The sequence below is a fragment of the Cornus florida genome, unplaced genomic scaffold, assembly GCF_030987335.1.
Source record: "Cornus florida cultivar Cherokee Brave unplaced genomic scaffold, ASM3098733v1 CherokeeBrave_3.0.0_Hap2_Chr08, whole genome shotgun sequence".
NCBI classification, from domain to species: domain Eukaryota; kingdom Viridiplantae; phylum Streptophyta; class Magnoliopsida; order Cornales; family Cornaceae; genus Cornus; species Cornus florida.
The window spans coordinates 4,463,523-4,486,897 of NW_026775578.1; the positions used below are offsets into that span (position 1 = coordinate 4,463,523).

Sequence of the window (23,375 nt, forward strand, 5' to 3'; positions counted from 1 at the left end):
GGGTATTGTACATTTATGTTATTTTATAATTTTTATATAAATTATTAAGTGAAAGTATTTTGGTAATTTTAGTCCTCCCTCGAAAAATATAGTCCAATGATCAAGAGCGTTCATTTTGCAATGCTTTATATAGATGAAGAGTTGATTTACAATCCAGGATAATCCATTGAGTTATTTTGCACTTTTGTAACAGTAAGACTTTTGCTTAAATTATAAGCAATTTTCGCGGTGTCGTAAAAAGTGTATTTTTTTTTCTACGTTAACCCAACAACAACTTAAAACCTCCACTTTCTTCATAGCTTTATTTTTTTAGTTGAGAGTTTACTCGTGGACCTCCCTTTGTTATTTTTATTAAAAAAATTGTTGATTAATTTTAATTTCAATGTCGTTTGCGTAGAAGCACTCAACCAAATGTGATGGACGTAGAAGCACTCAACCAAATGTGATGGACGAATATAAGTGCTTATTTAATTAAGGGCAAAGGGCAAAGGGCAAAGTACAAAAAAAAAAAAAAAAAAAAAAAAAAAAAAAAAAAAAAAAGACCTTCAACTTGTAATTTTTTATAGCAAATTTTCTTGTCTATTTTTTTCCTTTTTTATCAAAAAAACCCTCTTGGACTTGTAACATTTTTCTAATAAATTATTTTTATTTAATTTTTTATCAAAGAACCCCCCTCAACCATTTGAAGGGATAAACAAATTGATATTTGGACCAAAATATTATTTTATTTAAATATTAATTCTCCCGAACTTCAAAAATTCGTACTCCATATTTCACAAATCGTACATTTTAAAATAGTAAATAACATATGCACGAAAAACTAATTTTTTACCAAATAACCCTCCTCAACTATCTAAAGGGGGTAAAAAAGTTGATATTTAGACCAAAATGCCCTTTATTTAAATTTTAATTTTCCCGAATTTCAAAATTTCATACTCCATATCTCACAAACCGTAGATTTAAAATTTGTAAATAATATATGTACAAAAAGCTTATAAAATAAAGATTTCAGAAATATAAAATTTATATAATAAACTTTCATAACCAGGGAGAAATAGGCAATCTAAAAATCTACTCCAACAACCTTATTTTATTTTTAAAAATTAAAATATTCCATATATTTGAAAAAAAAAAAAATAAGAATTATTCATTTACATATGGAGCCAAATATATAAAAAAATTTAGCCCCAACAGAAATCGATTTCATAAGATATCATATTTTGCGTTAAAATATTTCCATTATTTTATAGACTCACCATTTAAAAAATAAAATTAAAAACAAAAATAAAAATAAACTAAATATTCAGTCTCTATTGAGGCTAATTTTTTTAATGTTAGGCTGCATATGAAAATGAATAATTGTAAAAATTTTCTTGCTTTAAATTGTCTATTTCTCTCTGGTTATAAAGTTTTATTAAACAAATCTTATATTTATGGAATCCTTATTTTATAAGCTTTCTGTGTATATATTATTTGTAATATTTGGATGTACTATTTGTGAGATATGAATTTTTAAAGTTAGTAAAAGTTAAGATTTAAATAAAAGGGTATTTTAATCCAAATATTAACTCTTTTACTCCCTTAAATAGTTGAGGAGGATTATTTAGTAAAAATTAAATGAGAAAAATTTATTGAAAAAATGTTAGGGAGTTTTCGTACTTTGCCCTTAATTAGTTACATTTGATCATGTAATTTGTTTTTTTTGTTGATATAAAAACTCACTTCACCACCTTATTCATGAAGAAGTACCTCCAGATTCGATCCAATAGTATGAACTTATGAGTTTATTAAGAACTATTTTAAAAGTCAAAATAATAATCCTGTCTAGTTCCTTTTAAATGATATTCTTGGATGAGATTCAAGAATTAAAACTCATGGTTGAGTGCCATGTTCCGGCTCTTTTGCATAAAGCCCTCCTTTTCTGTTAAAGGCAATGAATGATACAAATCCATCAATTGGTCAGATTTAATATTGACGAGTGGACAAAACAAAACCAACCGTTATATTCAACAACTGTGAACCGTCCGTAATTTTTCTAAACTAAGATATTTTTTTAAACCAGAAGAAAATTGTAGTTTGAAGTGGTTCTTGTTTTCAACACTCTAAATTGTAGTCAACACTCTCAAGGGATCAGACCACCCAGTGATTTCGTTCACCATAAAGGCCCTCTATAATCAGAATCAATTATTGCCTTTGTATTCCAAACATGATCATCCAAACTTTAATGTGTGCAGGTTGACCTTCAAACCAACCCAACCACCACCCCCCCCCACACCCCCCCCCCCCCCCCCCCCCCCCCCCCTTTTTTCTCCTGCTGGAGGCCATTCAGTGATAATTTCTTTATTCACAAACCATTTTGTCAAAAAAATAATGGCTTGGGTTTGAAGCCCTGAATTTAATGAATCAATTCTTTTTTTTTTTTCTTTTTTCTATTTAATGAATCAATTATTTTCCTGTTTTTTTCCTATTTAAAATTCACACCTACTTTGTGTCTATGGACTTCAACCCCCAACCTTAACAGGTACTTTTGAAAACCCAATTTTGTTAGCATAAAAAAATAAAATCTTAACAGGTAAACAAGAAAATGAGACCTGTAACAATTTCTTGGTACATGATCTTTTAGGTTACATCATTCTTCATTCCTAAAGACGGTAGAATGCAATGAATCTGCCTACCAGGCCGTGGACTCGAGCAACTCCGAGGTGTACCCGCCCAAGCAGACACTTGGCATGACACCCAGGGCGGAGCTAGGATTTTAAAATAGGAGGGCTAAAGAAAAAATTCAAGCAAAAGATTTACTGGAGAAAAAAATTCAAACAGAGAAGATAATTTACTGAGAAAAAAATTTATTAGTTCTTCTGATAAATCCAAATATGAAGAAACCCAAATCCAACAACATGATTGAACACAAAACAATCAAAAACCGTTATCCAAAATTTTCAGACAATAATTATAAAAAAAAAAAAAAAAAAAAAAAAAAAAAAAAAAAACCAATTACCAAATATCATTATAATCATAATATTGAAGTTATTTATTTATTTTTTTAAAAAAAAAATCTCCACTAAGATTAAAAAAAGTGAAAAAAAAAAAAACATTGTTGAAGAAAAAAGAAAAGGATTAAAAGCTGAAAAGGGGTTTTTATTTTGCTTGAAATTACACTGAATAGTTTGGTCTTGTTCATGGATTAGCTTTGGTTTGCTGGGCTATTGGGCTGAGCCATTTATCATGGATTGGAAACTTGGGCTAGGCTATAGCTGATAGGACATAGTAGTAGTAAATTTTTATGTTTTTTTTGAACTTGCGCTAATTTTTTTTTTTTTTAGACTTGGGCTGCAACCCAGGTTAGCCCACGAAAGACTCCGCCCTTGATGACACCTGAAACATTTTGACAATGCTTATGACCATTTCGCGCCGGATAAGAGCCCTAGCTTTGAGACAATGCCGAACTTGCCGAGGGTCGCTCCCCAAACGACTTTACAATTGCCTTACCTCTCGCGCCCGAGCTTTAGTCATCTGCTCCCGTCTAGACAAAGGCAAAATCTGACCCTTAACCAGTGAGCTAACGTGATCACATTGAATGGGCTCCTCAATATGCACAGATGCCATATGACTCTGGGATGAGGAACCATGAACCATTTTGCCATCCTGCCCACCCAAAGCAACATCAAGCGGAATAAAATCCCCATCTAACGCCTTTCCTTGGAACTCGTGGGCAGCAAACCCATGAAGAACCACATCACTCGTAGAACAATCCCCTCGACCATCACCCGAAATCAACAAAGTTTGACCACCCACTGTAGATAAAGCCACCACCTCGTTATCTAATTTAACCAGAGTAGAACCATGACCCACAGTAGTAGGCCCATACAGGTGGCAAAATTCCTTCATCCACTCCGACACAAAACGATTAGAAGACAGGGACTTTGAGTTCCCAGTCTCTTCACCACCATCTGAGTCCATTCCTCCACATACAGCCAACTTTTGCCATGACTAGCAGCTGCATATTCACCTCAGTCACTATTCGGATTCCAAAGATCCCTCCCAATGAACCCATCCACCCCTAACCACAAGCCATACTCAGTCAACTCCGCAGACGAGCGAGTCGAACCTAATAGGCACTTCTTCCAATTGTGACCAATAAATCAATTCTTTTTTCTATTTAATGTATCAATTCTTTTCCTTTTTTTTCCTATTTAAAACTCACCTACTTTGTCTCTATAAACTTCAACCCCCAACTTAACAGGTACTTTTGAAGACCCAATTTTGTTAACATAAAAAAACAAAATCTTAAAACGTAAACAAGAAAATGAGACCTGTAAGGATTTCTTGATACATGGTCTTATAGGTTACATCATTCCTCATTCCTAAAGGTGTAGAATGCAATAAATCTACCTACCCGGCCCTAGACCCGAGCAACTCCGAGATGTACCCGCCCAAGTGAGCACTTGGCATGATACCAGATCAAGGATCGAATCAAGCTCTGATACCAACTATAACGGGTCGGGCGCTTACCTTTTGACTCTAAAGTTTAAACTATTAAATAGTGCTACATATCCATCCATATACTCAATCTTTCCCATCCAGATCCGATGTGGGACAAGACCCCTCTAATATCTGCCATCTTTAGCATCGACTCAAGGAGTATTTTAGGTGGAGAAAAAAATGTCAACAAAATGAAAGAATCTTTATTTTCAAGATGAGCAGATTTAATAAACTATAGCAATGAATCCAATGTTTCTGTTCCCCAAGTATTAGTTTAGAGGACTACAAGAACCCTGGGGTTGTGATAAAGAAAAGGGCATCATCTGTCAGGCAACAAGCCCTATACACCATTTTCACAGTTGCAGACCGTTTAGATCAAACAAGTGCACCATGTGTACAGTAACGTCATAAGGGCATGTGTTTGATCAATCCACTAGCACAGTACACCGCCGTTTTAAAGTCCTCCTTTCCTTCTTATCATCATCGGATGCCTTCATAAGAAAACCGAAATCTCATATAAGCTTGAATTTCAAAAGAGGCAACAATTCACACAATATCTAATTATCTATACATTTCAATGAAAAAAGGAATTAAGCAAATAAGACTGATCTATCAGGCCTGGCATGCTCTATTAATGTTTACTTATCAAGTCGATAATATTAAGTTGTATTATAATTGTGATTGTATTGTTATTTGTTAATATACAATATACATAGTAAAATTTGATTATACACATAGGACATGTACATACCAATTTGAAAAAAAGAAAGACTTATATATATATATGGATGGATGTATGTATGTATGTATGCCATATCACAAATTTATAATCCTGTATGGTACTAACCATAGCCATGTTATTTAGTTGTAACATGAGCCGAATGCAGTGGCCAAATTTCATTCCATGAAATTAGCATCTTGTATAATTATATGAGGACAAAATATAGAACATAGTATATCAACAGATCAGCAATCTCAGATACCCTCTGCCAGTCTTATTTCCTTAATAAAGCAACAGCTTGTAGCTGAAAAGGTGTTTCAGTATTACCTGTTCAGTGAAAGAAAATGGGACACGGACTCTCTTGGAGCCATCAGCTGAACGCTTACAAGGAAAATGGTTGTCTACAGCCACAAACTGGCTACAAGCCTGCAAGAAAATACAAGGCAGATGCAATAGTTAAAACTCTTGATAACTGGTTTGGCAGTACATTTCAAGCCTCTAAAGGCAAAGGAAATAAATTTTATATTTCTTGATTACACTAAAAATTTTACATTACAGCTGCAAAGTCAAACTTCAAACACAAATCTAAGTGAGAAAAAATACCACTAACAGGTATATATATATTGAAACTAGACTAACAGGAGATGTTGGACAGGTCTATATATTAGATAAGTGAGATGGTAGTAAATTGGAAAACAAAATCACTTTTCAACATTGCAGACAAAACATCAAATCTTTTATCAGAGTACAATCCCCCCCTTCTACCCAAATGTCCAACAGTAGACTTATGTTATCAGCCCCCTAGATATGAACAGCATATATAAATCCTAGTGATAATGAACATGAAAGGGTGTAGTTTTTACCTGGTTTTGAATGATTTCAACCAGCATATCTTGGCAACCTGATGCATGGACACTTTCTAAACCGGGACACTGAAGTAACAATCTCTCTGGGACCAAAGCAACAAAAAGCTCAGTAAAATAAAATAAAACTTACAAACCACTTCAGATCTTAGACAAGTAATCAGCTAGAAAGACTAAAAATCTGAAAACACACCTGGATGCAAATTTTTACAGGAGTTCAGATTTAAATCACTGAGTTCTGGGCAGTTTAAATACAAAGCCTGCATTCAAATTCATGTGTTCAGAACTTAAGAGAGAAACCGTGTCAACAAGAGACTTCGTACTACTAAGAATAGAGAGATTCTCACATCTAAGCCAGAACAACCCCACAAGCTTAGTTTTTTCAACCGGCTATGTTTGATAATCAGCTTCTGGTAAATAAGGTGCAGTTTGCTGTTGGGTGTTGTCTGTAAATCATAGTCACTGCCTTCTTCAAAGTTTGGGCTTGAGGAATTGGGATCACATATAGTCATCCCACAGTCCATAAGTTCAAGAAGAGGCAATTGAGCTGTGGCAAACTGAATGCCACCTAAAAGATACATGAAGCATTAAAAAAAAAAAAGGTCAAAAGGTAGCCAAAAAGTTGAAATTTCATTTTCTTTTTGTCCTTTTTGGGACAGCTCCTCATTACCCAAAAAAAAAAAATTGCATTTGATTCAGAGTGGAACTTGAAGATTACTTGAAGTGATATTCGGGCAGAGAGCAAGGAGAAGCCTTGATAGTGTTTCAGGGAACACATTGCAAATCATCCCAATGCCACTGTCACTGATGCTAGACCTGAAACCAGAGGTAGAATGAGAACAGCAATCCTGAAGATTGACAAAAACAAAAGGTAAACTACTTAAAATATATGTTGAACCAATTCCTGTAAATATCACAGTCATGCAGAAACGAGTACAGAAAATAGAGAAAACTTATGTATCACCTAATCCCCGGCTTTAATTCCCCAACATTTATACTAAATGCTCAATGTCATTAGAACTAGGGATTGGAAGTTGAAACGCACCCACTTAGGTCAAGCAATTCTAGGTTTGAGTAGCTTGAAGTAATTGCTGCAACAGATGCATCAGTGATTTCTGATCCAAGCACAAGAGAAAGCATTCGCAACCCCCTGAGCATTGGAGCAATAACACACATTTCATCAAAAAAATTATCATGATTTATCTATTACCTGAGTAAAAACATGCAGATCTTCCAAAAAAAGTATAATGTAAAGATGAGAATAGGGGTAAATAGCAAAACAAAGTCAATAAGCTTATATTGCTCCATAAGTTCCATTAATAAGTTATGAACATTAATACCTTTATTGATCAATAAAATGAAATATCAACCGTGTAACAAAAGCATCTAACCTATACCTCAAATCTGCAGCAGTAAGAGCTAGCACAACAGCATTAGAAAGACGAACTGAAGCAATGTGGATGTTTTGTAACCTCGGACAGCTCCTTCCCAGACCATCCACCATGCTAGCAAGATCAGTACTATCATTTTCTTGGCGAGAAAAATCTAGGGAAATCTCCTTCAGATTGGGGCAATTGAAAACCTATGCACATAAGGCAATGTACAAAAGAAATGAATTTAATGCACTGACATTAACAAGATTACAGCATTTAAACCTTAAGAAAGGAAGTTAAAATAGAACAACAATCACCATCTTAGAGAGGGAATGGAGATCCGAAAGCCAAATGGTAGAAAGACTTGATGAACAAAGCATGAAACCCCCAAGGTTTGAACCGCCTTCCATTTTAATGCTTGAAAGATGTCGTTTATCAGCAACAAAACGTCCTAACTCATCCCTGCAACAAGAATCATCCAATTCATTTCTCTAGATAAATTCCAGTAAAGACCCCAATTAATTGCTCTCGGTGGAAAGACTTGTCATTTTTTTACACCAGATAACAGGGTTTAAACAACAATATAAGTGAAACACTAGCAGTGGACTGTCAAAATTCCATGTAAAGTGTTCAAGTATCCAATTAGAAGGTTAACATGCTAAAGTTTGAATGTCAAATCAATTGAGCAAGCAAAAGGTGCCCAGCATAGCATGTATTACAACAAATAGAAGATTGTATGAATTGCTCTCACCCATGGATGCTTCTAATTGAGAAAACAATTTGATCAACAGGAAATAAAGATCCAAATGCAGATCTATAACCACAAAGAAAGAAAAAAAAAAAAAAAAGATGAAAAAAATTCAAGGACTGCGCTTTTGTGGCCTTGTGAACATCACACAAACTTTCCTCAACTAAACAATCACTAGTTTATCATGCAACAAAAACAGATCCATACCAGTTCAAACCCAATCTGAAATCACAGATAAAGATATATGCTTTAATGACCAAGTTTGGCATTCACAAGCATAGATCTAAATCAAACAGAATATACAGAATAGTGGTTGCACAGATTATGTTCTGCCAATCAGCTCTCTTCAAACTTGATGAATCGCATCAATGCAAAAAATGACAAGGGATTGCTTCTGCATGCCAGCCCATTTTTCACCATAAGGAAAATCAATAATAAAGGACAGGAAACTAAAAACATACCCAGTAATCCAATTGACCGATTTATCAGATGAAAAGATCTCCATGGACTCCAGGTTAGGGCAGGAGAAAGCTATGCAGGCCAGCATTGTTGCATCCACATCACTGCAACACCCAAATAGCGAATGAGAAGAACAGATCAAATTCTGATATCTCAATTCCTTAACAATAGTCTTCTTATTTATCTTTAAAAAAAGTAATTTAAAAAAATCATCCAAAACAAATACCATTAGAATTCCACATTCTTAATACCATATCAATCAGACCCAAAAAAAAAAAAAAAAAAAAACTACTTCACAACAATCAATTAAAGCACAATCCGTTTGTGATTTCTTCCATATTATATCACGGATAACCACTGCAAATAAAATCTATTGAATCTCACAGATGCACTCTGACTTCAAATTCCTCACTTGTGCTCCATTTTTAATTTATCTGTATCATATTTATTCCATTTTTATTTGCTTTTTATATACTTTTGTTCAATTAATTTTGGATCCATCTTCTTTGTTTTTTTTATGTTGTGACTCACGGACTCTAGTCCTATCCGCTTCCATATCAATTGATCCATCCAACGAAACCATAGATCTGATAAATAGTCAACGAAAACCCTAACCTTTCCATTCTAAGAGAGAGTCTAACTAGCCCTGGACACTTTTGCAACACCGATCCAGCGAATCCAATCGGAGCCTTGGCCGGAACCCTCAGTCTCAGTTCCTCCGCCGCCCGCCAAAGTCTCCTTGCCGTATCCCTCCACCCTTTACACACCCTTGCCGCCGCCAACAGCGCCGGCGGAGGCAACCTCCTCAGCACCTCCCACATACAACTCGCCGGCAGCTTGCCAGAATCAACACCCGATTCCAACTCCAACAAAATGCAATCATCGTCATTGTCAGATTCCGGATATTCCCTGACATCAATGTCATCGAAAGAGAGCGCTCGCCGGAGGTGGGAATACTGCCGGCGTGGAGGCGGCGGGGGTCGAACGACAGAGAGAGGAGAAGGTGGGGCGGCGGCGGATGAGTTGGAGGTTGTTGGAGTGGCGGTGGTGGTGGCGGGAATGTGACAGGAGTGGCCTTTCTTGGGGAGACCGCATCTGCCACAGTTGTAGCTGCCACGCTTTTTGCCAAACTTGGTTTGACAGCCGTCGGAAATGGGGGAACCGACGTCTGGGGAGGAGGGAACGGCGGTGGCTGGGTGGTGTTGGCGATGGTGCATTTTGATGGTTCTGGTGGATTTGCACTTTGTGCAGACAGTAGAAGATAAGTGATTGGTGTTTGGTGTGGGTTGATGAGAGAGAGAAAGAAAGAAAGAAAGAATGAGAGAGAGGGGGGTTGTGTTGAAATGAGATGGCGAAAAAATAAAGGGAGGGGTCTGGTCTGAAAGGCGCGGGAGATCCAGACATCTTCGCGCCTTAACTTTCGAAAAATAAATGAGAGGAGCGTGGGTGATCTGTTCTACCCTATTTTGCCCTTGATAATAATTCCTAATTACAAAACATTGTTTAATTTAGAGTAAATTGCAAAAATCTTTGTACTTTTCGAATTTGGCAACTAACCCTCCCAAATAATCCCTAATTTATATAAAAGTTACCCAAAAAAAAAAAACATTATATCAGCATTTTTAATAAAATAAATAAATAAAATTATTTTATTAATTTCAAATTGTTATTTTTTTTAATAACAAACACCTTCAATTTATCTAAATTGTAACTACCCTTCAATTTGAAGTGGTCACATGCAATAATATGTGAATTTAATTGTTTTAACAAAAATATTATTGTGCATATAAAAAAAACACCTTCAACTTTCCATTTGTAAATTATAAATAATAAAATGAGCATTACCATCAACTTCTCATTTGTAAAATTAATCATAAAGAATTTTTATCAAATTAATCAACCATGTCAGCTACTTTAATTACTTCCAGTTGTGGGGTAATTTACAATTTTTGGTAATTTGAGGGTACCTATTGTCAAAAATACAAATTATAATAATACTAGAGGGAATATTTTACAATTTTGACAGTGCGATAGATTTAATGCAATTTTGCCTAATTTAGCATAACATGTAATCACTTAATCACGTTCTTATCAATTTAATAGGTACATTAACTCACTTTTAATACCTAGTATTCAGTGTTTATTAGTGTTCGGTGAGCTCTTTCTCACTTTAATTTTTATGTCATTTTAAGTAATACTTAATTACTTATATTACGTACCAAATATACTTAATTAAAAAAATGCTTTAATTTGTTCAAATAAGTTCTAAATTAAGCTATGTGATCCATAAATGTGAAGGTAAATAGTTGGTGTTAAAACTTTTCATTTTAAAATTATAATGGAAAATATAAATTGAATATGCTGATGCACGTTTCTTGAATTGCTGTTTGAGGTGTCTCCTGTAATAAAGAAAATACACAATTTAATTTTTTTGCATATTAAACTTTTAGACAAATTATTAAATAGTCCAGATTCATAGACACTTAGTGGACCGATTCAATTCAGATTATTCGATTAAGAAAAATGATCTCCCAATTGAGTATTAATATATTACAAAAAAATTTCAACAACAGTGTGAATTTACTTACTTAGTTATCCCATCTAATAATTTCTCAAAATTTTAACAAAATTCTAAAAAAAATAATGGTACAACCCTATCTTCAAAAGGAAAGGTTAAGGGTTCATGCCTAGGTGAAAACATGGGTACGTAAGTTTGTTTAACATCAAAAAAATAAAAAATAAAAATAAAATTAAATTCTAAAAAAGGAGTGTTAGGTTAATTACAGTTGTCAATATGGAAATTAACAGTATATCCCTTCTCCAATAACATCGTTCATTTAAGTGATAATTAAAAATCAAAATTTATTTTTATAACTCTTTGAATTTTGAGTAATTAACATTAGTGAAAGTTCAATAAGAAACAACAACCGAAAAAAAAAAAAAAAAAAAAAAAAAATCCTCTCAAGTTACTCTCACTAGATTGGTCCAGTGAAGGGTAAAAAAGTTGACTTGGCGGTTGAGGGAGTTAAATTCATATTTACCACACTTCTAATATATACATGCAACTTCAGTATATAACATATCTATTATTTAATGAATTAATGAAGTTCATTGGTCCCAGTTGGTTGAAATTTGAACATTAAAAAAGATAACAAAACCCTAAAAAATAATAAGAACCCAAGAAAATAACCCATAACAGAAGAAGAAATATATGAAACAATGCAGATATATATAGAGAAATATATGCGCGTGTGTGTGTGCGCGCGCGCGTGTGTGTGTGCTAATTTTGTTTGCCTTGATTTATTTGACGCGTATTTGTGTATATATAAGGAGAGAAGTGGAAACGGAACAACAAAAAAAAAAAAAAAAAGGAATAAAAAAGGGGGAAGAACACGGAATCTTAAAAATAAAATAAATAAATAAGAAGAAGTTGTTCATTCTTTCTCTTTTAGAATGTAAGGTTAGGGGTAAGATTTAGTTTGTGGTGCTATAATTAAAGTTGTTTAATTCGACTAAATCCTACGTAACTATGGTTCAAAATTTTCGATTTGGAGCGAAAATTTGAAAATCGAGTGATTTGGATCTATTTTTTATGTAAGGGTATGTATATTAACCTTAATAACCCATAATTATATGATTTGTTATTCCTTGTAATTTTGTTTGAGTAGCATGTTATGTATACATATTTTAATTTTTTTTAATTGTTTTAAAGTCAGATTATTTTGCATTTTGATTTTATTTTAATTCCAATCAAAAGCTAAAGTTAAATTGTATAATATTATACTCTTTATAATATATATATTGTATGTATAACATATAGAGTGGTATTCGTATATATGGTAAAATAAAGTAAATTTATTTTTTGACTTGCTGACTTAGTGATGGCAAGGTTATGTTGGGGAGGTGGCGTTAATCACCACCGTTAGATGCTTACTTGACCTCATCCGGTGAGAGAGTAACTGGAGATGATTTTTTTCCATATCCACCTACTTTATATATTATGGTTCCACCAAGTTCAAATATTAAATCTTCCCAATCAGGAGAGGAGAGCTATACGAGACTTGAACATTTAAATATTGTTTGATAAATTTGAAAATTAAGTATTTAAAAATTTAATAGTTAAATTTTAAGTACTGTAATTTTTAAGTGGTAATTTTATATTAATTTTTTAAAAATATTTTTTCGAATTTTCAGTGTTCGTTATTCAATTTTAAGTGATGTCCCTATCACTTTACACTTTTGTTTCTGGTGACACTCACCATTTTCAACGATATTCAAATTATGTTATGAAACACACTTATAATCTACTCAAAATTAAACGTTGAGTTGAGTAATAAAATAACATATTAGTGATAAGTACAATTATTATCACTTATACTTGTCTATTTACCGGTGAGTAGTAAATTCATACTTACATGATGTGGCGCAAAATTAATGGTACACGTGTTCCCACGATATAAAATAATAAAAATAAAAAATTTGAGAGATTATTTGGATTAAACCAAATATGATCAAAATCTAACTAAAACAATAACATTTTATCCTGTAATCAACAAATTATCTATCAAACCATGCGAATCAAAATTTATGTAATTGGGTGTACTTTAGATAAAAATAATTGATTATATAAGAATTACACATTAAATCATGAAAGATAAAAGTCAAAACTTTCAGTATTACCAGATTAGGGTTTCAACGGAGTAGTTTGAAAGAGATGAAAAGAGGGAGATAGTTAAATTATGATTTGATTTGCATCATTTTGGTTTAACTCGGTAAGTATTAAAAAATAAATAAATAAAAAATTAATTATTTTCTATTTTAGGAGCACTTTTACGCCACATCAGTAGTAAGCATGAACTTACTACTCACCGGTGAATAAGTAAGTATTGTCCTTAGTTTAATTAATTTTAAGTTAAGCTTAACTTTTAAATGGGGGTGGTAATTAGGTCGATCAGAAACCCATTACACAACCCATTTACATAAAGTCATAAAAAAGATTGGGTAGTATTATGGAATATGGAGGGGCTGTCACAAAATCCGTTACCTAGCCTCCTTTTTTCTTTTCTTTTCTTTTTTATTTTTTCTCTAATTTTGCGTGGTGGTGTGTGTGGTTAAGAGTTTTTGCCCTTCAAAATAGTGCTATATCAACAAGAACTTGTAAATGAAAATTTGATCCTACATATTAAAATACATAATAACAATTTAAATTTAAATCTTGTGGACATGTGACGAGATTGTTACGGCCATTGTGTATATATACCCATTACCCATTATATATATATTCACATGTTTTAATATGAGAAAATTCTTAATAAGTCTTGCTTTTAAGTTGTGTAGGGGATTCGTTTTAGTAACACAATAAAATACATATAAATGGTGATATCGTACACAAATTTGAGTGATCCAAACTACATAATAGAATTTGAGGTGGACTGAGAGAGGTTGAAGCACAGGCAAACTCGAGAGAGAGGGTGAATGTAATAGCCTAGCTTTTTATTTAGGCTTTAAGTGTGATTATTTGTTAGTTTTGTGTTACTGGAGACTATATTATATTAATTTAGGAGTTCTATTCATTTTGGAGATGGGTTATAAATTGAATTTGATATAAATGGTTGGAGTTTTATTTGAGATATTATGACAATATTTACTTAGTAGTGATGGGAAATAGAATTTTATCAAAGTTCTTGTAGTGGATTCCACGTGGCAATTACAAGAGGAGCCTCATTGACGCATATACCTCTTCATGCAACCATATATACACATCTTAATGTCCAGTCTTACACCTATTATTTCCCTTGTTTGATATAAAACTATAAAGACATGTTTGTCCAAGCCATATACTTGCTGGGATTGTCTTCTTTGTTATATGCTGCTAAAGGAAAGGACAAAGGTAAAATAGAGGAAATTAAAGAGATAGAAGCTATGGTCGTGAGAAGAAAATAAATGAAAGCAAGAAAGGGCTGGACTTGGACTTTAGGACTTTAATCTTCTCATGTTCTTCATCCATGAGGTAGGGTTCCTCTAATTTAATTGCTATGTGTTATTTTATTTCATACTTTCCATACTTTACTCTTTCAAGTCCTTTATTGGATTTTCCATAAATTGGAATTGATTCTCTTGTTGTCATGTAATACCCGCTAATTTCGGAACACGGGTTGATCAAGTCTGCGCACAAAACCAGAGGATATCAAAACAATTAAAGTATTTAACAAGCACAGAATACAAAGATGAATGGTAAAGAATAAATAAACCGCTGAAGAAAACTAATAAATAAATATTACTTAATGATTCTCCAACAATTACAATTCGGAAATCCCATAACTCAAGGACCCCTTAAAACATTATCCAATAATCCAATACTATTTAAAAGTACACAAGATGAATAGACGAATGACAGTCTCCCAGCTGCGTATCCTCAACCTCGAGACTGGAACCTCTAATAACCTGAAAAATAAATCGTGGGTTAAACCCTACGAGCAAGTTCACTCTACCAGGCCTCTGAAAACCAATAAGCAGATCATCTCTGATCAAAACCAAACCTAATAAAGTTTTAACTTTAATAAAGCACGATATACATGTCTATATATAATTATATATACTATACTAATCACATCCATTAATAGGTTTATTAAATTTCCATACCTATTAAATAATTATTAAAATAATATTCATACCTAGACAAATCTACCATTTCATTTGATAAAAACTCCTTTGACCTTAATCCCATCTTAGTCAGTTGTCTAATCATTTAAACAACAAATTATAATAAAAGAAATACTCTATTTAATCCCAACCCGATAATGATTTTAATTGTTTAAATCACATATCCAAAATCCAAGTTTTGACAAATCATCCACGTCTTCCCCAATATTATTTTATTAATGGAAAATAATACACTAACCAGTAAGTACTAAACTATTCTCATTTAAGAATATCTAACCCTAATCCAATCCATACATACAACAACCATAGATGATATTTTAATCATCTAACACATAACAACGTAATTATGCTTTGGCAAATCAACCATGCCATTGTAAATATTTTTATTTATATATTGGCAATTCAACCATGCCTCCATAAGTATATTTATTTATACATTGGCAATTCAACCATGCCTCCGTGTATGTATATTTATACATTGGCAATTCAACCATGCCTCCACAGGTATATTTATTCATACATTTAATTAGCAATTCATCCATACTTTCCATATATGTATTATATTCATACAAATATTTAGGTAATATATTTAATCATTTGACAATTCATCCATGCCCACACTTTAACCATGAATTAACTTTAAAATTAACAATACGCTAAATCATACATAGCCATCACATGCATATTATACGCATATCATTAATTTAACAACCAGCCTATTAAGATATGCCAAATAAGAATGATAATATTAATCATCTTAAATGATTTATATATATATATACCTACACATATGTTATTTAATGTATATATGTGTTTAACACCTTCTTTAATAATCCTTGATTATTTAAAATCAATATACATACATACATACATACATATATATATATATATATATATTCATCATTCCATACAACTCATAGACAAATTAAACTATATGTGTATATATAGTTTAATTTGTCTATGAGTTGTATGGAAGGATGAATATATATATATATATATATATATATATATATATACACACTTCCTTCCATAACAAATTATTAATTTATTATATTTACACAAATTAGTGCAACTAAATATGTCAGAAATAGTTTCCTTTAAATACTCCATATTGGTTTAAATAGTTTTCCGACACTTTCTCACTAAAACATAAATATCTCCTAGTAGGATGGGAATCTGATAATGAAATTGGTACCATTGGAAAGAAGACGAAAAATCCTTGAATTTGAGCTCAAGAATGACCCAATTTCGATTTAAAATGACTAAGTTATGACCGTTTTAATTTCTAGTGTCGAATTAGGCCAACATAGTTTCCCACGCGCGCCCACGTGCTTACTATGCACTTGCACGCGCTGGATTCAAGCCTCCTTGTGTGCTGGTATTGGCTAAGCTCTTTCAGCTACCGTGAGCTCACCACACTGAATCCATCACTTCCTTTATGCCGCATCCAATGGTCATAAATGAGTGCGCAAATGAACACGCTCACACTAGATTATTTTCTATTAACTATAATAGATCTAAGGTCCAGATCAGCGAGTGCACCATCTTCTCATGGTCTGCAATACACCAAAAAATCCATAGTTGACCAGACCACTTCTATGGTCCAGATACACCTGCGCACCAAACTTTTATGCGCCGCGATGCACCATATCAATTCACATAAGTTTAATTAATCAAATGGCCCTAATTGGCGTATACACCCTATTATCCTACACCGCGCTGCACTGGATCAATTATTTATTGTGCCGCCGCTCCACATGCGCCAGTTACCTAGTATATATATATATATATATATATATAATTATTTTCCTAACAAATAATAGGAAAATAAATCCTAATAAATTCCTAAAAATATCAGAAAAATTCCAGAAAATTACAGAACAATTCTAGAAAATAAAGAAACCATAATTAACTCTCTTGGGTCACAAATCCACCTATAGATTGATTTTAAAATATACATAACACCTATATATATCAATTGAAATCCAATAATCTTAAAATCAAATATAATAGTTTATACTTTTTAATTATTCCGATCTAACCATAATTTTTAAACAAATAAATTTAATTAAAGCCTTGATACTCAAGGTGAAATCCTTATGAGTTCTAAGAGGAAAGTTAGAGAAAACTCGCCTGAAGGTTTCGAAACGAAATCGACGCTTTAAGCTTTAATTATCTCTTCCAATTCCGACGTCCTCCTTTTCAGACCCGACCTCCTCCTTGTCAGCCCTTCTTCTTTCTCTCTCTCTGTCTATTTTATTTTTCTAATGTGTAAAACCTTTAACTCTAAAGCTTTATGTGTATTTTTATACACCTTAAATTTCAAATCCTATTCCAACTAATATTATGAATTAAAATAATAACCTTTAAATAATTTATATCTATAAACATATATTATATATAAATATATATTCCTTCCATAATTAACTCATTAGTTAATTAAATCATATATACTTATAAATATCAATAAATATATATCTATATATATATCTTTCCATAACAATTATTAATTAATTATATTTATATATAATTATATATATATATATATATATAATTGATACAAAAGTGATCATTTAAATAATTAAATAACCACGGACCTTCATTAATTAACCCAATAAGGTTTCATACAAGCCCAATATCACATCTTTTGGTCCAACTTTCCTTAAGCCCAATCCAATTAATTTAAATAAATAAGATAATTAATTAAATACAGAAATTAAAATAACTAATTACATGAAGCACATAAACAAACAAGAATTTACAACTAAGTCATATAATACCAATAAAATCAATACACCAATAATTCAATCAATAATCAACCACACAAACAATCAATCATCATACATAATCACGAAATATAACTTAATTAAAATAAGATAATTAATCTAGCACTCAATAAAATAAAATAAATTATTGAAAAATAAAATAAAATAATTAATCCTAATTAATAAATCTTTTAAAATTATCGAGGTATTACATGTCATGTGCTGAGATTTGGATTCCTTGTCGAAAGTCATGGGTTGTTCCTTGTTTCAATTATCATATTCATACATGATTGTTCTAAGCTCCGTGATCTATTTATTTGAAGCATTCTCTCTTACATGGAAATTCATATGATTAAATTATATGAAGCCTGGCCTCTTGTGTATGAAATCCCATAGCAACATATATTAGATTTTTCTTACTGGGACTTCTAGTCTCGCCCTACAATTTTACAGGTTTCAATGATCCTTTAGGTTTGAAGTCGCTAATTATGTTTCATTGGAGATCATCCTGTTTCTGTAGTTTAGGTGATTGATTAAATGTTTAATTCAATTATACTTGAGGAACCTTCTGTATATTATGGATTTGATATGATACCTATTGTGTATGTATCATTTATGGATATTGTGGAGGATATAGTATATGTTTCATGTGGTTATTGTATGAATTTGGTGGTTTGGGACAAGCAGGAAATTTACATTTCTTCCAATTTTGTTGAAATTCAAAAAATTATCCAAGGTGCTGTAGTGTTCGAAAACTTACCAAATTTTTATCACAGTTCCCCTACATGTCTAAAACCTCTCCAATTAATTTCGTAATTTTTAGACCAGCATATATTTTATAAAAAAACTGACAGTGCAGGCTATCCATCTTTATATCGCTACTAGAAAACAGATTTTAAATTAATTATTCCACCAACTTCTTGACACCAGATCCTTATCAAAATTTTCAGTTTTATACTTCACCAAGTCTACTTTCTAAAAACGAATTTATTAGAATTTTCTTAGCTCCGGATATTTTTCAATTGAACAAAGTTTGTCGAAAACTTTATTTTCAGCTCATTTTTTTATTGCCATTTTCCTTCCAAAAACTGATTTTATTAGCAAGCTTAAGTTGCTGGGAATTACAGTTTCAAATTACCATTTGAGTCTAGTTTTCAAATCATTTTTGTTTGATCCGTTTCGATTTAAAATGAATTTTGTACGAATTTTTAATTAGTTACAGCGCAAATTTTGTTTTGAATATGAATGTGACGTGTTTAAGTTAGTAATTATCGACGTAGCGCAGCAGGATTTTGTTTATGGTTATTTGGGTTGAAGTGGGACCAAGAATGGTTTGATTTTATTTAGATAGTTTTCGAAACTTGTTTTGTCATGGCCCCTAATTTCGGGTCATTACAGAATGGTATCAAAGCTAGTACCCAACCGAAAGTGTGGTGATAAAAACGATGTAGATAGTGTGTATGGGCGAGTGACGTGTACCGACTAACTACCACATGTAAACGGGCGTGAGTGGGTGGATGATTTTCACCGGCTAGTTACCATGACGAGCTACAGTGTGAGTGGACGAGATTTGGACATTGGCTAGCTACCACGTGTAAACGGGTGTGTATGGGCGGGTGATGGACATTGGCTAACTACCATGATGCCTTACAGTGTGGGTGGGTAACGGGCACTGGCGAGCTACCACAATCGAGTTACAGGTTGCGGTATCTCACATCGCCTAGGGGAAAAAGGGTAAATGACTTGTGTGGTTTATGCTTTTCAAATGATACGGAAACGAGTTGAGATTTGAATTTCGAGGACAAATTCCTTAAAGAGGTAGAGAATGTAATAATCCAAATTTTTATTTAGGCTTTAAGTGTGATTATTTGTTAGTTTTGTGTTATTGAAGACTATATTATATTAATTTAAGAGTTCTATTCATTTTGGAGATGGGTTATAAATTGAATTTGATATAAATGATTGGAGTTTTATTTGAGATGTTATGACAATATTTAGTTAGTGGTGGTGGGAAATAGAATTTTATCAAAGTTTTTGTAGTGGATTCCATGTGGCAATCACAAGAGGAGCCTCATTGACACATGTACCTCTTCATGCAACCATATACACACATCTTAATGCCTAGCCTTACACATGTTATTTCCCTTGTTTGATATAAAACTATAAAGACACATTTGTCCAAGCCATATATTTGTTGGGGTTGTCTTTAGTTATATGTTGCTAAAGTTAAGGACAAAGATAAAATAGAGGAAATTAAAGAGATATATGCTATGGCTGTGAGAGGAAAAGAAAGGAAAGCAAGAAAGGGCTGGACTTGGACTTTAGGACTTAAATCTTCTCATGTTCTTCATCCATGAGGTAGGGTTCCTCTAATTTATGTTGCCATGTGCTATTTTATTTCATACTCTCCATGCTTTACTCTTTTAAGTCCTCTGCCAGATTTCCCATAAATTGGAATTGATTCTCTTGTTGTCATGTACTAAGATTTGGATTCTTTGTTGAAAGTCATGGGTTGTTCTTTGTTTCAATTATCACATTCATACATGATTGTTCTAAGCTCCGTGATCTATTTATTTGAAGCATTATCTCTTACATGGAAATCCAAATGATTAAATTATGTGAAACATGTCCCTCTTGTGTATGAAATCCTACAGCAACACATATTAGATCTTTCCTACTAGGACTTCTAGTCTCACAGACTCACCCTACCATTTTTGCAGGTTTCAATGATCATTTGGGTCTGAAGTCGCTAATTTATTTCATTGGACACCATTCTGTTTATGTAATTTAGGTGATTGATTAAATGTTTAATTCAATTGTACTTGAGGAATTTTCTGTATATTATGGATTTGATACGACACCTATTGTGTATATCATTTATGGACATTGTGGATGCTACAGTACATGTTGCATGCGGTTATTGTATGAATTTGGTGGTTGGGGACAAGTAGGAAATTCACGTTTCTTCCAATTTTGTTAAAATTCGAAAATTTATCCAAGGTGCTGTAGTATTCCAAAACTTACCAAATTTTTATCTGAGGTTCTCCTGTATGTCTAGAACCTTTCCAATTAATTTTGTAATTTTTAGACCAATGTATATTTTAAAAAAAAATCTGACAGTGCAGGCTGTCCATCCTTATATCGCTGTTGGAAAACAAATTTTAAATAAATTATTTCACTAACTTCTTGACATCGGATCTTTATCAAAATCTCCAATTTTATACTTCACCAAGTCTACTTTCTAAAAACGAATTTATTGGAATTTTTTAGCTCCAGATATTTTTCAATTGAACGAAGTTTGCCGAAAACTTTATTTTTAACTCATTATTTGACTGCCATTTTCCTTCCAAAAACTTATTTTATTGGCAAGCTTAAGTTGCTGGGAATTACAGTTTCAAATTACCCTTTGAGTCTAGTTTTCAAGTCATTTTCATTTGGTCCGTTTTGATTTAAAATGAATTTTTTACGAATTTTTAATTAGTTACAGCGCAGATTTTGTTTTGAGGAGGATTGTGACGTGTTTAAGTTAGTAATAATCGAAGTAGCGTAGTTGGATTTTGTTTGTGGTTATTTGGGTTGAAGTAGGACCAATAATGGTTTGATTTTATTTGGATGGTTTTTCAAAATTTGTTTTGTCATAACCCCTAATTTCGGGTCGTTACAATGAAGATAACAGTGTAATGGTATACTATTGACTCCTTGATGAAGGTGAATGGAGAAAGCATGAGAGGTTATTTCCTCCACCCTTTTTGCTTTATCTTCCACTTGGCCTTGGAGCACCTCCTTATATAGGGCAAATGAGAGGTTGGGTGATGTTACATGACACCACATGTGAGCCCATTAGCATTATAAAATAATGTTAATTAAGATGGGTCAAAATTGTACAAGAGTTAAGATAATATATATCTCTTTGCTAGTTAAGTCAAGGGTTGACTCGACGAGTCCTAAACTTTATCCACTAAACCAATAACCTTCTCGGATCCTAAGTAATCACGAGTCGTGCTCTCAACTCAGGTCTTCAAGTTTTTTATCTTCCGTACAAGGTATACTAATGATGTTGTAAGTGCCACGTAACCTTGACCGTTAAGTGTTTGGCCAAACTATGTGGGCCATTGTTGATAATTTGGCGTTGCTACATGGACTATTCAACACCTACAAGTTCTAAAGACAAATAAGTCCCATGATATGTTTTCAATGACAAAGAAATACTACTTTTCAAAAATATTTTCAAATAAATCCAGTTTCTATGAATAATGACAGGGGGACCGAAAAATTAACCCTGAATAGGCACAAAATCTGACGTGTTTTTGGCCACCTCATCTATTTAAACAGTTTTCAAAAAATAATTGTTTAACAAATGACAAGTATATCCTTAATGTTTATCCATTACTTTATCTCTCTAAGTTTCTATCATCTCACTTCTCTCACTGAGATTCTATTCATTTTTTCTTTCTTAGATTTGGGTTATGAATTTCTTTTATAGTTCTCTGCAATCCTTTTTTTCCCTCTCCCTCTGAAAATTAACGCATCTCTTTCCCTTTGTGAAATTCTCTCTTAGATTTTATATGAATTTCTATCTTATCCATCTACTTGTTCTTCCTATCACCGCCACCATCCATTTGTTTAATATCTCAAATACCTTCAAATTTGTTCATACTCTACCATAGGTCTATTCATCTGTCATGATGGCTTATTAATTTGGTCTTCTTGAAAGAAACAAAACAACAGAAAAAGAATAAGGAGATGAAAGATTTACAGGTGTAATAAGAACTTATGAACTGATGTATGGTGACAATAGAAGACACAAGAGAGATTATTTTGAGAGTGAGATTGATAAATTTTAGAAAGAGAAAATGAAGGGTACGTAAAAAGTATAAGGACAAAAACAAGAAAAATATGTTAGAATGTAAGCAATAGAAGTTGATGTAGCCAACCACGTCAAATTCATTGTTAATTCGGGGATTCTTTTTCAATTCCCCTATCATTACTCATAATGAATATTTTTCCAATATTGTCTTTATTGCTACGTTACTATTACTGTTTTTTTTTTTTTTTTTTTTTTAAGCAAAATACAAATTGTCTCTCAACTTCCAGTAGTTTGTAACTAATAATTTTTGTAAAAAAAAAACTATTGTTACAAAAATAAATAATCATAAAAAATTTAATAAAGTATGTCAAATACACTTTTCGTAAACAGTCAAAGCAACTTCAATGGGCTATTATTTTGGTTGCTATTTTCAAAATATAACATGTGGGTTTAAAATTGGTTCTCCAATGACATGTCAAATGGGTTACAAAAAT

General features: G+C 32.5%; 1 protein-coding gene across 1 annotated transcript; it reads right to left on the reverse strand.

The window, feature by feature from the left end:
• Nucleotides 1-4,665: 4,665 nt before the first annotated feature.
• LOC132269002 (F-box/LRR-repeat protein 17) lies at nucleotides 4,666-10,010 on the reverse strand. The gene is made up of 11 exons (XM_059769971.1): nucleotides 9,262-10,010; nucleotides 8,649-8,750; nucleotides 7,757-7,901; nucleotides 7,464-7,648; nucleotides 7,112-7,216; nucleotides 6,785-6,882; nucleotides 6,414-6,634; nucleotides 6,260-6,326; nucleotides 6,067-6,152; nucleotides 5,531-5,629; nucleotides 4,666-4,973 (listed from the first exon to the last, which is right to left on the reverse strand). The coding sequence occupies exons 1-11, from the start codon at nucleotides 9,861-9,863 to the stop codon at nucleotides 4,908-4,910; spliced, it is 1,776 nt and encodes a 591-aa protein (XP_059625954.1). The 5' UTR covers nucleotides 9,864-10,010; the 3' UTR covers nucleotides 4,666-4,907.
• Nucleotides 10,011-23,375: the final 13,365 nt, after the last annotated feature.

Coding starts and splice junctions, on each gene's coding strand:
- LOC132269002 (XM_059769971.1), bottom strand. CDS start 9,863: ATGCACCATCGCCAACACCACCCAGCCACCGCCGTTCCCTCCTCCCCA. Junction 8,751..9,261: donor CTCTCTCTTAGAATGGAAAG/GTTAGGGTTTTC, acceptor TGGGTGTTGCAG/TGATGTGGATGCAACAATGC. Junction 6,883..7,111: donor GAATTGCTTGACCTAAGTGG/GTGCGTTTCAAC, acceptor CTCTGGTTTCAG/GTCTAGCATCAGTGACAGTG.